Below are 15,022 nucleotides of genomic sequence, written 5' to 3' on the forward strand. Positions count from 1 at the left end.
TCATAGAACAGACAACTAAAAAAAAAAAGTCTGTCACATAGCAGCAGCTCCAGCTGTTTGGAAAATAGATGCCTTCTCCTGGGACTGGAAAGGCCTGTTTCTATATCCTTTTCTTCCCATACACGTGATCCTCTGGGTATTATAGAAAACTATAAGGACAGTTCAAAAGTCATACTGATTTTTACCTTTTGGCCCAAACAAATTGGGTTCTTCTTTCTTCTATTCTAGCAAAGTAACAGCCAAAAATGTTGCTTCAGTATGTTACCCTCGCAACCCAGAAAAAAGCGATGCTTTATTCACCTCAGCCTGTTCACACTAAGACTGATGGCTTGGATGATTACCCTCATATCAGCCTGCACATGTTTTCAGAAGATATGCAAAACATAACATTATTATGGAGGCTAGGAATTCTAACACAAGAAAGTCATATTTAGCAAAATAAAGGAGAGTCCCCCTTTGATACCTTCACAGAGGCCAAGATCATAACACAACTGCAATGCCACTGATCCTGATTACCTACCTGATGTTTAGAAATCTATGCTACCTTATGCTTTATTCATGGTCCATGCTTCTGCTGTTTCAACCTGTTTTACTCAACACCACCTCTGTATTCCAAAATACCAGTAAAACATTTTCTGAAGAGGTTACTGTATCTTGGACCATCTCCATGGAAAATCATTCCTCCATGACATCTTAGATAAAATAAGATAAAATAATTCTGCTCCCTTTGAACCAGCTCTCTCAGCCCTCTTACTGTTTTTGGTGGATGTGACTTCTTCCAGGAGAATTTCAGAATTACAGGCCATTATATACAAGGAATTTTTTTCTAATCTTCTACAGTGAAAGAGTATCCCTTTGTACAGCATCTTCATTAATACATGGGGTTCTCATAGGCATGTTCATGAATCAGGCTGTACACTTCCTTGTGCTTTTTCCTAAGCTACAGAAAAGGAAATGAAACTGATGCACTTATTAGATGTACAAAGGCAGCTAGAGTTTTACTTGCATATAACTAAGGGAATCAGGAAAACAGAGCTGCTGTCTATGACTTTTGCAAGAGGCAGGGAGGGGAGGCCAGTTAAGAAGCAGATATAACAAAATGATGGCCATGCTGAAGCAGATATAACAAAATGGTGGGCATGCTGCATCTGCTCCTACTGCTAAGCAGTGGTAAACCTGTGCCAGTGCATGTTGAAGAACATTGTACTAGAGCCTCAGCAACCACCCCAACTTTCCTGTAGGATTGATACCCAAAACAGTTTGGAAGTAGCTACTTGGATCATCATTCTATACCTTTTCAGAACCTTGCACTTTCAGGCTTACATCCAGGGACAGAGTACGGTTCACCTCTACTATCCTGCAAGTATTGCTATCCAACTGGATCCCCTTTGGACAACCAGCTACTTTAGTCATCCTACAGATGAGGACTTCAGCTGTGAATTGTATGCAATAATAGTAAAGCTGTGTTAGTAGAGGTTTAAGTACCTTTACTGTTAAAGTCCATATTTCCACCCTCCATATCCACTGTCTTCATTCTGGGCATCCTTATTTTGGGTTATGTCCTTCTTTTTTATCCTCCACCTTTCCTTCATGACTCCCCTAGGTCCCCTCCCTCCTTAACCTTGTTTAACACACCAGACATGTAGATTGGGGACCGTAGGTAGATTTGCAATAACAGCTGGGTACCCTTCACTTGATCCACACATGCTGGGATGCCTGGGCAAACCCACAGCCCATTAGGGAAAGAAAAATCTGAAGAAGGCATTGGCTAACACCCCTTTACTCCATCACCATCAAAGTGTTTGAAAGGGATGAAGACAGACAAAGCTACAGGGAAATTCAGACCAAATTTCAGGCTACCTGCTGGCAAGATATCCCCAGTGAATGTACTCGGACAACTTTAATTAATCTAAGTTCTTAACATAACTGCACTTTCTCCAGGAGGTGGGCATGTGCTCCTGCTTAGATGGGATCATTAGGTCTTTGCCAAAGTCGGGTAGAGTGGATACCTTGTGGTAATCCTAAGCATGAAAGTTTTAAAATGGCATGGGCAAATATCAGCTTGATTCAGGGAACAACCTGATGTCCCTGAGGGGCATGTGATGGGCAGTTTTTGCCCTTGCAGGTTTTGTATATTAATTGTTAACATAAAATATATTGAGGTCCCTGTGTTTGCATAGTAGACTGACATTGTTTTCTTAGTTAAAACTACCCTTAGGATTTAGAAAAAATGTTTCCACTCTCAGAAACTGCCTACCAAGGCTTCTTATAATAACTGCATAGCACCATGGCATTTATAACTGTTCATTTTGGACATTGTATACAAGTAAAAAAAGGAAAACTAACCAGTTGTCAATGCAGCATTCTTGGAATATACACACAAGATTTTCACCATGTTACCATTTTATATGACTTGACCTTGTGTTAATTATGCTAGTGAGTATTAAAATTAAGACTGATCAGTGCACATTTAGTATATACACACAATCAGACTATATTTTTAATTCATGGAGCAGTAAAATGTAGGGGCAGCAGCCTGGTAAGGTAAAATGCTATTGTCTGTGATGGAGTTTAAGCAAAGAAAAACAATGACATTTTGAATGTATCAAATCTGCCACGTGAAGCTAGGTTTATAAAAGCCTACCTATTGGGGAGTCTTCCAAAGAAAGAAGGGAAAGAGATAGACAGCAAGAGATTTTGCTAAGACATGTAGCAAAGGGGCAGCCAGAAGCATCACAGATGTATACTATGAGACTAAAAAAAGCTATAATAAATCCCCTTACTTTATTACAAAGACAAGCATCATGTAGTGAAGCTTCCGTTTTGTTTTCATTTGTAATGAACCTATTTCCAAAGCTTTGTAGACAAGTCGGTCAGAAAACACATTCACAGACAATATCATCCCAGACACCCATTTATCTCCTGTTTTTTTTCCTCATTTGAAAATATTGAGTACGTTTTTCATTGCGTGTCCACTATTTTTCAAAGATACAAGTAGGACAGCTGAATTATGGACCTCTTGGTCAGCACTTTTCTCCTCCTGGACTCTAATTTCCTTTGTTTTCTCACTTTCTTTCGCATCTTGCATGAAGACATCTGTTGTACCTACTAGGCAGAAACTTCCATAGTAGTTGAATCATGTCCTCCTAGCTCTGTTCTGGCAGACTGTGTGACATTCCTTTTCTCCTACGGAAAGGAACAGTGGTTCAAGAAATTCTTAAACCTACTCCTATGAGCCAATGCCTAAGCTTATTTTACAGTTAGTCTACCCAGAGTCCTTGTAATGTAAGCAGCACGGCTAGCGTTGCTCTAGGAGGTTTGCTGAAGTTACTTCTCTAGCACACACAATAGCATTGTCTTTGAGGGGCTGTTTTAAAATGCCATGGCCACTGAAGATTAGAGCGCTGCAATAAAGGAAATTCATACATTAATAATGTGTTGGCTGTGGTAGGTGGGCATCTCGATTACAAGTGGTTCATAACCTTTCATCCACTAATTGCCAGGATCGAGTCTATCTCTCCTGTGACTATGAAGCAAATTAAGTAAACTATCAGAGTATAAATGAATGAATAAATTATCTATGGTTATTTTCCAGCATGTGTTTTTTTAATATTTAGCAGATATGCAAGTCAAACCATAAAATGGGCTGCAAATACTACTGATGTCACTAACCTTCCTTTTAGATGATACTGCAGTTTGCGGACATAGCAATGCTCTGCTTGATGGAAAATAGCCTTGGACTGAAGCATCATTAAAATTCTTAGATATATATATATATATATATATGGATCCAGGTTAGTACATCGACAACTGAGAAGATCGACATCCACTTCTCCGACACGAAAACACCGACAGCTGAAATAATCGAAACTGCAAATCACGGACATTTAACAGGTAACGCTAATCATGCCTACCATAAGGACTAAGTAATACTAAAACATGGTAGGCATGATTAGCGAAATTTAAACCCGTTACCTGTTATATATATATATATATATATATACACACACACACACACACACACACACATACATACATACACACACACACACACACACACACACACACACACACACACACACACACACACACACTGTGGACTTTTAAACAAAGCATTTAAGACACAAGCCTATTAAAAAGTAGTACAGGTTTATTTATGATAAAAATTTGAATATAAAATTACAGGCATATGCTTCAAGGAAAAAAGCAGGCATGTACTTCACTCCATTGTATAACAATGTAAAAATGCACAACTTGGAGTTGGTGAATGTTACTCTCAAACCTTCAGCAGTAATAACTAATACAGAATCTCCTCTGGTGATGGATGGGCACATTAAGTTTTTCCCTCTGCATCCACTGATGTGGACTTTTAAATAGTGTAGCCAAGGATGTAACGTCTATCAAAATACAGTTCTGCTTTACTTACAGTAACAGCAGACATTTACTTCAAGAAAAAAAAAAACATAAAAAGTCTATTGTGACATTGCAGTCTCTCATACGGATCCTGGGCTGTCTCAGGACACTTTCAGATGGGGTTTTCAGGATTTCTTAACCAAAAATATCAAGGCTGTGCAAAGTCTTCCAAGTTATTATTTTCTATGTTATGTAAACCACTCAAAATCCTTGTTCCAGGAAATGATTCTGTGCACAAAGATGACCTTCTCATTCACAATTAGGGCCAAAGACCTGCTTTTATATATCAAATAACTGAATGACTGGCTCGTGATGGTATCCTTTCTGAATAATGCATAGAGGTTTCTGTCTGCTTTGAGAAACAGTTTTATCAATATTTCCTTATATAAAGGAAAATGTATAACATTTTTCACAGAATTTTAACACTGTATTTTTATAAAACTGTACAATTACTAGTATTAAGCATATATATATATATATATATATATATATATATATATATATATATATATATATTTTAAATCTAAGAACAGCGTTAAATCCCTCTGATATCACTATGAGTAACATAGAGCATCTATAACCTCCTTTTCCCCATTTTTGCAGTTGAGATTGGAGTGACACGTCAACTGTGACCATCATCAAGACCAATGGTCATACCATCAGGTGTGTTGCCCTTCTGAGGTTGTTCTATCATACAACACACATGCACACACACTCACACCTATCCACCTACTGCATACCTTTGGAATGTGAGAGAAAACTGCAGCACCCACAGGAAATCCATATAAACACATGGAGGGCATGCAGACTCTGCCAAGACTTGAACCACAGAACCTCTTGATGTGAGGTGACAACACTACCCACTGTGTCATAATAGAGAGCACCATTATCACAAAAACGTATTCTACCACAACAAGGCTTTTAAGTTGGATCAAACCATCAAGTAAGAAGTTATAAGTTTTTAAATTTAGGATATAACTGACAACAAGTTATTTTACAGAAACATCTCACGTAACTATCTTTTGTAAATGATACGTTTATTTTCTTTGAATATTTAGGACTGCAAATGTTGAAGATAACCTTAGTACCAGAAGCTAATAAGGAGGATGAAATTGCAACGAGGCACTGAGCAGCTTGCTGAGAGATGGGCCTTTCTAGAGCTTTTTTTGTTTTTTTATTAACTGGAACAGCAATATCAGTGCAGTTCCTTAGTGTCAGGCATCAGCTTAAGCTGAACTGTTAATCTGAACTATATGAGCTACAGGGATCTACAAAAAATCTGAACTGCTCTAATCACAGAAAAAAACATTTGTATGTCTAAACACTTTTCAGCAACTGGACCATCAGCTTCTTGGTTGGAATATTTTGAAATGGAAGTGAGAAGTTAGATGAATTTATGAATTGTATCCATTTGGGAGTTGATAGAATGATGAAATAATGTGAAGTGCATGTGGCAGAGGTCTGCAAAGCTTTCCATACAAAATAGCATGTAATACTTAATACTGTCCATTAAGTATTTGTGATACCCACAAAACAGCCCTGAAAATGCATGTCCTTATCATCAGAAATAACTACAGGTGATAAGCTTGTAAACAGAGTGAATATTTAGTTGAATCTACAAGTACTGGAACTGTACATTACTGTTTAAGTAACCACACGGTCAACAAATTGATTTCTATATGAAAAAATATAAACTTTAGTTGTTAAGCTCCAAAAATGGTGCTCTGAAGTTCTGAAATGCTCAGAAAATATGATCTAGTTGATGACGAGCTGTTGTGACAGATATTAAATGTAAATATATTTAAAGTTGGTGGTATTTTATTAATTGTCACATGTCATTTGCAAATTAAATTGCTGGTATCTACCAATAACAGTTAACCTTGTCATGTGGAATTTACACATCATGAAAGCTTTCCCTACTTTTGCAATTATCTTGCTCATCTCTGGTTTGAGATGAGGTCTTACAATGGAGACTCCAGTGACTAGAATGTTGGCTTGTGTGGTGGTTTGCCTTATGGGCTTAGAAGCAGAGGCTCCATGAGACATGGCTGTTTGTGTTGATATGGGTGTTACTTTGAAAGAGTGCATTCTGGGCCGCTGATGGTATTTGGTATATGTACTCCATCTAGGAGGTCATTGGGGTTTCGGAAGGTTGCATTTAAGTGCCTCAGCCTATGTTGTTCTATGTGTCTCCTTTGAATTGTGTGTGATTTGTGCAGCATGTGCACTACTGACTATGTGATTGACATTAGGAGTGCTTTTATATGACAGCTTTGCCTCCAGTGACACTGCGTAAATATATCTCTCCCATAACATAACAGTTTGTTTGAGAATTAATTGGTTGTCAGTAAACATTAGTCAATTTATACATTGCCTCAAGATGCCCGTATTGAATCGACCAAGCTGGTAATGGAAGTTGCCAGGTTGGAATCTGTACTTATATTTTTTTCCTGGTGAGAGAAGGAGAAGAGTGTATTGATTCCTGACTGTTTCTGATTGGATAGTATCTGTGTTAGACCTTCCTGATTGGTCTGGCTGCCATTCAAGGTCTGAAGCTCCTTCTCTCACCAGGAGAAAAACAGAAGAACTACTCTCAAGATGACTACTGACACAAAGAATGTGGGTACTCCGATAATTGGTGGCCTTGGAGTACATGTTGCTGATTTTAAATGCAAGATGGAAAAATGGGTTGCTATCCTAAGAGTTGCAGTGTGGAGTAAGCAGTTGGGTATGAAACAGGGAGTAACTCATGCTTTAGCTATCTAAGTGGGAGTCTCTAATTTTAAAAGATCAAGGTAGGTTAGAAAGGGTGTGCACTTTGTTTTCTGGCTCTGTGGAATATAGTGGGATGCCCAGTACATTGAAATCACTTTCCTAGTTTAAAATGAAATTAAAAGCTGAATACATGTAAAAGACAATGCAAAGAAAACAAACTATAATAGTAGAATGCAATGAAGCAACACAAAATACAAGAAAGCAAGAACAAACTAACCTTTCCCTTTTCCTCATAGCAATCTGTGGCAGACTCTGAGAGAGCTTTTCCAGTAAAGCATGGCATTGTTTTATTTTACCCCTTAAAAAAAGAAGATTTAGCTCCTACTTCCACCCTCAGTTCACAGGTAATTAACCTTAATTGGCTTGTTATAATTTCTGTGTGGCTCACAAGAGACAAAGCTGTGGTCTCATTGCAAGTTTAAATATGTAATTAAAAGCAGAATACAAACAAAAAACAAAAGACGGTGTAAAGAAAATAAACCACAATATACAGACTAGAAGAAGCCAATGAAGTAATACAAAATACAAGAAAGCAAAAACAAATTAAACGTTCCCTAACAACATTTTGTGGCAGAGTCTGAGTGAGCTTTTCTAGAAAAGCATTGACATGATTTATTTTACCCCTTAAGTAGAAGGTTTAGTTTCTAGCTCCACCTTCATATCCAAGGTAATTAACCTTAATTGACCTGTTCTGATTTCTGTGTGACTCACATGAGGCTCAGCTGTGGCTTCTTTCCCAGTTTAAATATGCAGTTAAAAGCAGACTACAAGTAAAAACAGTGTAAAGAAAATTAACCACAATATACAAAGTAGAAGAAGGTAATGTAGCAATACACAATACAAGAAAGCAAAAACAAACTAACATTTCTCTCACAACAATCTGTGGCAGAGTTTGAGTGACATTTCCCAGTTAAAAATCTAAAAAAAGTTTAAAGGTTTGTACTAAGCAAACTGTTCATGTGAAACATTTTAAGCTTAGTCAGTTTCTGTTAAAGGTGGGAATTAAATCTGTTCCTTGTGTCTGTGAGGTGAACATCTTAACCATTACAACAACCCCCAAACCCTGAGCCCTAAAGTTTACAATGGAGAGTTTATGCTGAAAGCTGTGAATGTCAGAGCGTAGCTTAAAAGCATCCCTAAATTTGCAGTTATCTGCATACCTTGTCAGCCAGAGTTTTGGCTCTGTTCTTGGAGATCTGAGAAATAAAGGCTAAATAGAGACATCCTAGCACCAAAACATGAGGAACACCAGTGCTCACTTTCATACATCTGCAGCTCACAGTGGGTGACTTTGCCCTTTAGTCAGTTTGCTATACAGCTTAGTACATATTTGTTGATTGTCATGATGCCAACATAAAAAAATTGTGTTGAAAGCCTTAGTTGGGTCAATATACACCATGTTTACCAGATTCAGAATACAGAATCTATACTCCACAACACAAAACTGTTGGGGTTTAAGATGAACGTGATTCTCTACATTCTATGGTTTTGCAGATGAGGCTTGCAAGACTGACAGGCCTGTGATTACCTGGGTTGGATGGAAAGCCACTACAATGGAGGAGCATCACTACTGAAGTGTGATGCTTATCAGGGAGGACACCTGCAGCTATACTTAAGTTAAACAGTTTAACAAGTGGGTCTGGAAGGGAATATTTAATGCTATTAAATAAAACAACCTCTGCCCATTGTCAGCCCCAGGTAGGGAGCACTTTTAGTCTTGGTTATCACTTTCAGTAAATGATCTTTAGAAGTAATTGTGGGAGTAAGGGATTTGGTACTTCATGGATTTAGAGAGTAGTTTAACGGGGGTGAAGTTTGCACTGAATTTGTTGTAATGATGTTGGCAATATTTTTTGGGTCAGAACAGGAAGCAGAATTTTGAGTAAGTTTATGTTCATAGGTAAGTACTAGGCTATCTGCCCATGGGCATTTATAAGCCTAGCCACAGAGTGATGGCTTTCACCTTCCCATTAGATTAGTAACCTGGGCCTCTGTCAACAGGGCTCCTGAAGTGATGCCGGGTAGAACTTACAATTACCCATCCACTCATCAAGATTTCTCTTGAAGAGGGTCAGAGAGGAGCTCTGTCGAATATGGATTGGGATTCTATTCCAGAGTGAGGGGAGTCGCTGGGACAGGAATCTATCCCTCCAGTATGTCCTGTTTATTGTTGTACATATGTTCAAGTCGCTAGAACGAGTGGTTCTGAGGGATCTCGTTTTTTTTTAGATGAAGCATGTCCATTAGTTCAGGGTTTGACATGGCCCTATAGGTCAGGCATAGGTCACCTCTGAGCAAACGGTAAGCAACTGAGAAGAGCTGGAGCTTTTTTAGTCGTGCTTCATAGGTTACTTGTTTAAGGCCCTTAATCCTCTTAGTGAGGTACTTCTGTGGTCTTTCTAGTTGTTGCAGGTGTCTAGTGAGGTACATCCCAAATAGGGCATTGTACTCTATTATGGGCCTAATGAGTGAGGAGTAAAGGGGCACAATCACCTCCTTGGATCTGGATGAGAAACTTTGTGATCAGGTGTGCCACATAGAAGGATTTCCTAACCGTTTTGGCTATGTGGTTATCAAAGGACAGCATGTAGCATATTGTTTCTTAGTCTTTTAACATAGCAAAATAATGATTTATAATTATCTTAGCCTTCATGGACTAATCTAATCTTTACAGACTGTTTTATTGGACCCGATGGTGTTTTTCATGTTATTTATTTATTTATTTATTTATTTTAATGTTATTTATTTACTTTTTATTTTAAGTGCCTTTCATATTTTTTTTGAGAATAGGGCCTTTGAATCTGCTTTATAGTTTGAGGAGTTTATTTTGTTGTAGAGTTTAAAAGAGACCACTAGGGTGGTTTAATTTTGAATTTCCCATGATACATATTTTGGTAGGGGCTGCTAGCTCTGTGCATTTGTCTAAACTGGTGTAGAATTCTTTAGTGAAGCTCAATGACGTATGAAGCTCAGAGGTGGTGCAGTCATAAATGAATACTGATATTTCATCATACAATAGGTTGACTCTGGCATGTTTAGTGTCTAAATTCAGTGAGAACTGATGTAGGGGCTTTTTGAAGTTTAAAGGAGAAGGTCACGAGGTGGTGGTTAGACTTCACTGGAGAAGTCGATACCTGAGGAGTAGTGGAAGAGGTGGACATATCTGTAAGAACCAATTTGAAAACGATATTTACCAAATGCACATGGGAGTTTTTGTTTATTAAGGCTAGGAATTTTGGGGAATATCCTACACTGAAGATATAGGTGTCCCAGTTTATTGAAAAATAGTTAATGTCACCTGAAATAATAGCATGTCTGCAGATAGGGAGATCATTTAGAACACTGATGAATCCTACTTGGTCATCAGGGAAAAAGAAAGTGATCTGCAGCCAGCTATGAGCTGATAACTAATCCTATCTAAAGTGATCTGTAGTTCAATGAGTAGAGTTGGTGGGTCCCAACCAGGGTTGCCAGACGTCCCTATTTGGGCGGGACTGTCCCGAGATCAGTAGCCTGATCCCGAGTCCCGCCCTGCCGGTTTAAATCCCGGCCAGCCTCCACTTTGTTTGTTTTTTTTTTTGATTGACCCGTATACCTGGCATACGGGCCAATCAAAAATTGCTAAACACGGAGCTTCTTGTGTTCCGCATTAAACACGAGAAGCTCCGTGTTTAGCGATTTTTGATTGGCCCATATGCCGGTATACGGGCCAATCAAAAATCGCTAAACACGGAGCTTCTCGTGTTTAATGCGGAACTGCAATGCATTAAACACGAGAAGCTCCGTGTTTATTGCAGGCAGAGTGAGCTCAGTTCTTTAGTTCTTTAATGCGGAACTGTGTTCCGCATTAAAGACCTTTTTTTTTTTTTTTGGTCTTCAGTTGCCGTTGCCCCCGAAGACCCTTTTTTTTTTTTTTTTTTTTTTTTTTGGTCTTCACTTTGCCGTGAGAGACCTTCTTTTTTTTTTTGTCCCTACCTGCGTTGCTGTAAATCTGGCAACCCTGGTCCCAACAGATCTGCCTGGAGGTAATATGTTGGTTGGTCAATATGGAGATTCTGTTACAGTTGCCATCAGGGGTCTGAAATACAAGTGGAAAACCTAGGTATAGAGAGAGTGCTCTCTTTGCATTTAAACCAAATCACAGTACTTGTGCAGGCATGCATGCTTTCCAAATACAGGGGTATGATACTGAACTGTGTTCTTGTCTATCTGTTTGTCATTCATACACAACAAATCAAGGAAGCTGTGCCCAAATACAGTCCTAGAAATAACTCAGAAAGATGCAAATTAAACATTCTGCACTGTCACCTAAAAAAAAAATGGAGGGCAACAAGCTAGGCCAAATCTGCTGATAAATTTAAAGTATCAATATATACAAACTGGTGTGTATAATACTGGCATTAGTAAGAGGTACAGTGCATATGATTTTTAAACAATACTTAGAAGGCAAGAAAATGCAGTGACTTAAAAAGCTAACATGTAGGACATTAATTTTGCACACATAAACTGGAGATCCTCTTGCATAGAATAGTGGAGATTCCATTCCATGATATACTGAAGCACTCACAGTGTTCTTCTCATGTTAACGAAAAACTTTTCTTCTTCCCCCCTGAAAAAGCAAAAAGACAACTAATAAGAAATATAAACATTAAACCACTTGTTTAGTAAGTAATTTTGTTTTTAATATGCCATGCTGAATATGTCATAAAACAATTCAAGAAGTAACATTATACATAAATTATATTCATTTATTTCTTTCCTCAGCCTTCTTTAAAATGCATGTATATCTCTTTTCTGGTCATTGTAGGATATTAAACTACAGTGTTAGTTTATTTTTAATTATTTATTTCATTTTATTTGTACATTTGTTAACCAGGTAAGCACACTAATCCAAAGACTCATTTTCACTCACAACACCTTCAATGTTAGTATTGTTGTAATGCTCCCTTTGGGTTTACATACATTAATTTCTGGCCTTTCACTTTGACCCATTTTGTTTTGTGCTGCCGTACAATTGTTTAACTGGCAGTGATCATCTGTCCTTCATTTGTGTTCCACTTTTTTTTTATCTAAATAATGGTTGCTGAACTGGGCATGGAAAGAGAAATAAAGGAGTTAGTGAAGCTGAAATCTTCATACTGAGTGTATACATTTGATATAGTAAGAAGCCATTTTTCTTAAAGAAGCTGTGAATGGCACTTAAGTGTCAACTGGAACTGCAGCAGAACACTTGAGTAACAGATATAGCACTGCCAAAAAACAAATTAGTATTGAGAAAATGAAAAGACACATGTTGAATACACGAGTTTGTCCATGTGGGCAAGTGGTTGGGGGCACAAAAAATAAGTGAAATAGAAGAGAAAAGCATCTAGAAGAATTGCTTTAGGTATAAGATGAATTGTATGTGCAGAGGACAGTAATACAGGAAATACATCTTACTACAATTATGTAAACAACTATGGCCACAGATAAGGCTAATACCATGTTAAAATGGATTGAAATAAACTCTGGTTGTAAGACCAAAATTTTTTCAGAGGCAGTTAGTAAATAAGTCTGGGACTCACAGACATAGTATGCCTGATGTCATGTTCTCTATTAAGTCTTCTGTGAAGCATAGGAGATTATGTGGAAGACTCATGGTCAAACACCGTCCCCCCATTCTTTCCCCTTATTTACTCAATTGTTACAGTAGTGATACACATGGTATACTGTAGTAGATATAGCAGGAATACTTCAGAGAGTTTTTAAAATTGGTATGGTAGGGTGTGCATAGAATAGGTTTGGTATAGATCCCTGGTCAACAGCAGTATACTCCCGCAGTACAACAGTGTTCAGAGCCCATCCCCCATACTCATCAGCAATAAACTGTAGTGGTGATTTTTGTCTACAGCCCCAACACATAGTAACAGCAAGCCACTCTCTATGATACCACATGCAACCAAAATTATGCTGAGACATTCTCCCCAGCCAGGAACCAGAGGAACCCTGCAACCTCCATTCTGGCATTTCCCACTAGTCCCTTTTCTTCACCTATGCTGAAAAAAAAGTTTTCTCTGTCTATACTAACCTAATCTGTCAGTGAGCCTCATAACCTTCATTCATCAAGTCATTTAATGAGGCTTCTGCTTATATCCCTTTCTTCAAAATAATGACTGAGGGAATTCCCCAGCAGTAAAGTACTCTTGTTATAGCCTATCCTTCCTCTTTTTAATGTATTCATTTGTTAAATGGATAAGTTAACTTGTCATCAAAGACCCTTTTCAGAGCTGAGACAAATACAGTATGCATGGACACTTTAGAGTAGAATGTTTTTGGTGGTGGGTAAAAACTGGACTACCTGGGGAAAAAACCCATACAGACCCATTGAAAGCATGGACACTCCACAAAAACAGAGACAGGACATTAGGACTGAACCTCATACTGGTGAAGTATTAGGCAGAGATCTCAAACATATTTATTTATTTATGTTTATTCACTGGGTGAAGCAATGATCTCAATGTTTCTTTTTCAGACTCAGCTCAAGAGCACTGTCTGATGATGTGACTTGCTCAGAGTCACACAGTTAGACAACAGAAGCTAAGGGAGTTGAACCCTGCACCACTGGACTACAGGAAACAGCTTGTTAACATGTCCTTAATCCTCTGAGCTAACTGCCCAACTGACTCTACCAGTGACACACTGCATGACATAAAAAACTATTACCATCCCAACATCAAGAAACTGACTGATTTTTATCACCCAAAGCAGGCTATGAAGTATTTTGATGTTTAATGTAATCAGTCACTACCTCTGACACAATGGTTCAGTATGAATAGATTTAATCATTATTAGGTTTAAAACTTGCACCTCATTTATGTTGCACTATTTGTTTATTTTGGAGTATCTCACTGAACATGAATGGCAATGCTGCCAATTTTGGGATCTATTTTTGCTCCCCATTCAGCATGACACAACCTGTAGACACCCATTATCATAGGAAGACAGCCTACATTTTGCCAGATTTGTTCCATTTGTGAACCCATACTTTATCCATTACTTTAATTAATAAAGCCAAAGCTCATCTGGTGAATGCAATCAATATATATCCTTGATCTGAATAAGAAACAAGATAAAACTAGAAACTGAAACATTTCTCGATAGAATGTTTAAATTGCAGCAGAGAAGACCCACAAGGTCACACTATTCACCATCAGAATCGAAATATTGTCTAGTCATTTTACTTCTGATTTGAAATCGCGACACTAGGCAAAATATGACAAAAAAACTACAGACATCCATAAAACACATAAGTGAAGAAAGCCCGTTATAGTATCAGGATATGAACACTGTGAGTTAAGTGCATGTACATAATATGAGCACATAATGAGGACACTTCTCTGTGTGGAAAATGTAAGATTCCCTATACTTCCTTAGAGTTCAGGCACCTTATAAAAAACATACTGCGAATATCCCACCTAATAACAAGTGGTAGAAACATTTTCTTGAAAAACTTTCTAAAGTATAAATCCACTAATGAAAGTAGGGAAGCATAAACTAGCTCAAGTCAAATCTTCTTTATTAGAAACTCTCAAACAAGTGATCCAAACAGTAGTTGAAAAAAGCAGAATGTTGTTGTTGTGTCTTTCGGCTTTTCCCAGTTAGGGGTCGCCACTGCGGAAGTCCAGTCCGCTAATGATTGGCAGTTGATTTTTACGTACTGAGTTGCCAGCTCTGGTGCACAACCTTCAACAAAGGCACGCCCACTCACGCATGTCTCCACACATAACACGCTTTAGCTGAGAATCGAACAGGACAACGTCTTACTGTGAGGTGACAACGCTACCGCAGAACCACC

General features: G+C 38.1%; 1 protein-coding gene across 1 annotated transcript in view; it reads right to left on the reverse strand.

The window, feature by feature from the left end:
* Window positions 1-11,144: 11,144 nt before the first annotated feature.
* LOC122794693 (DNA dC->dU-editing enzyme APOBEC-3F-like) overlaps window positions 11,145-15,022 on the reverse strand; it is a 422,984-nt gene continuing 419,106 nt past the window's right edge. Inside the window, exon 4 of the mRNA XM_044063324.1 lies at window positions 11,145-11,797. Coding sequence (XP_043919259.1) covers window positions 11,771-11,797 — 27 coding nt within the window. The 3' untranslated portion in view covers window positions 11,145-11,770. The remainder of the gene's footprint in view (window positions 11,798-15,022) is intronic.

Source organism: Protopterus annectens, chromosome 2.part1, assembly GCF_019279795.1.
Source record: "Protopterus annectens isolate FY-2018-M chromosome 2.part1, PAN1.0, whole genome shotgun sequence".
NCBI lineage: Eukaryota > Metazoa > Chordata > Ceratodontiformes > Protopteridae > Protopterus > Protopterus annectens.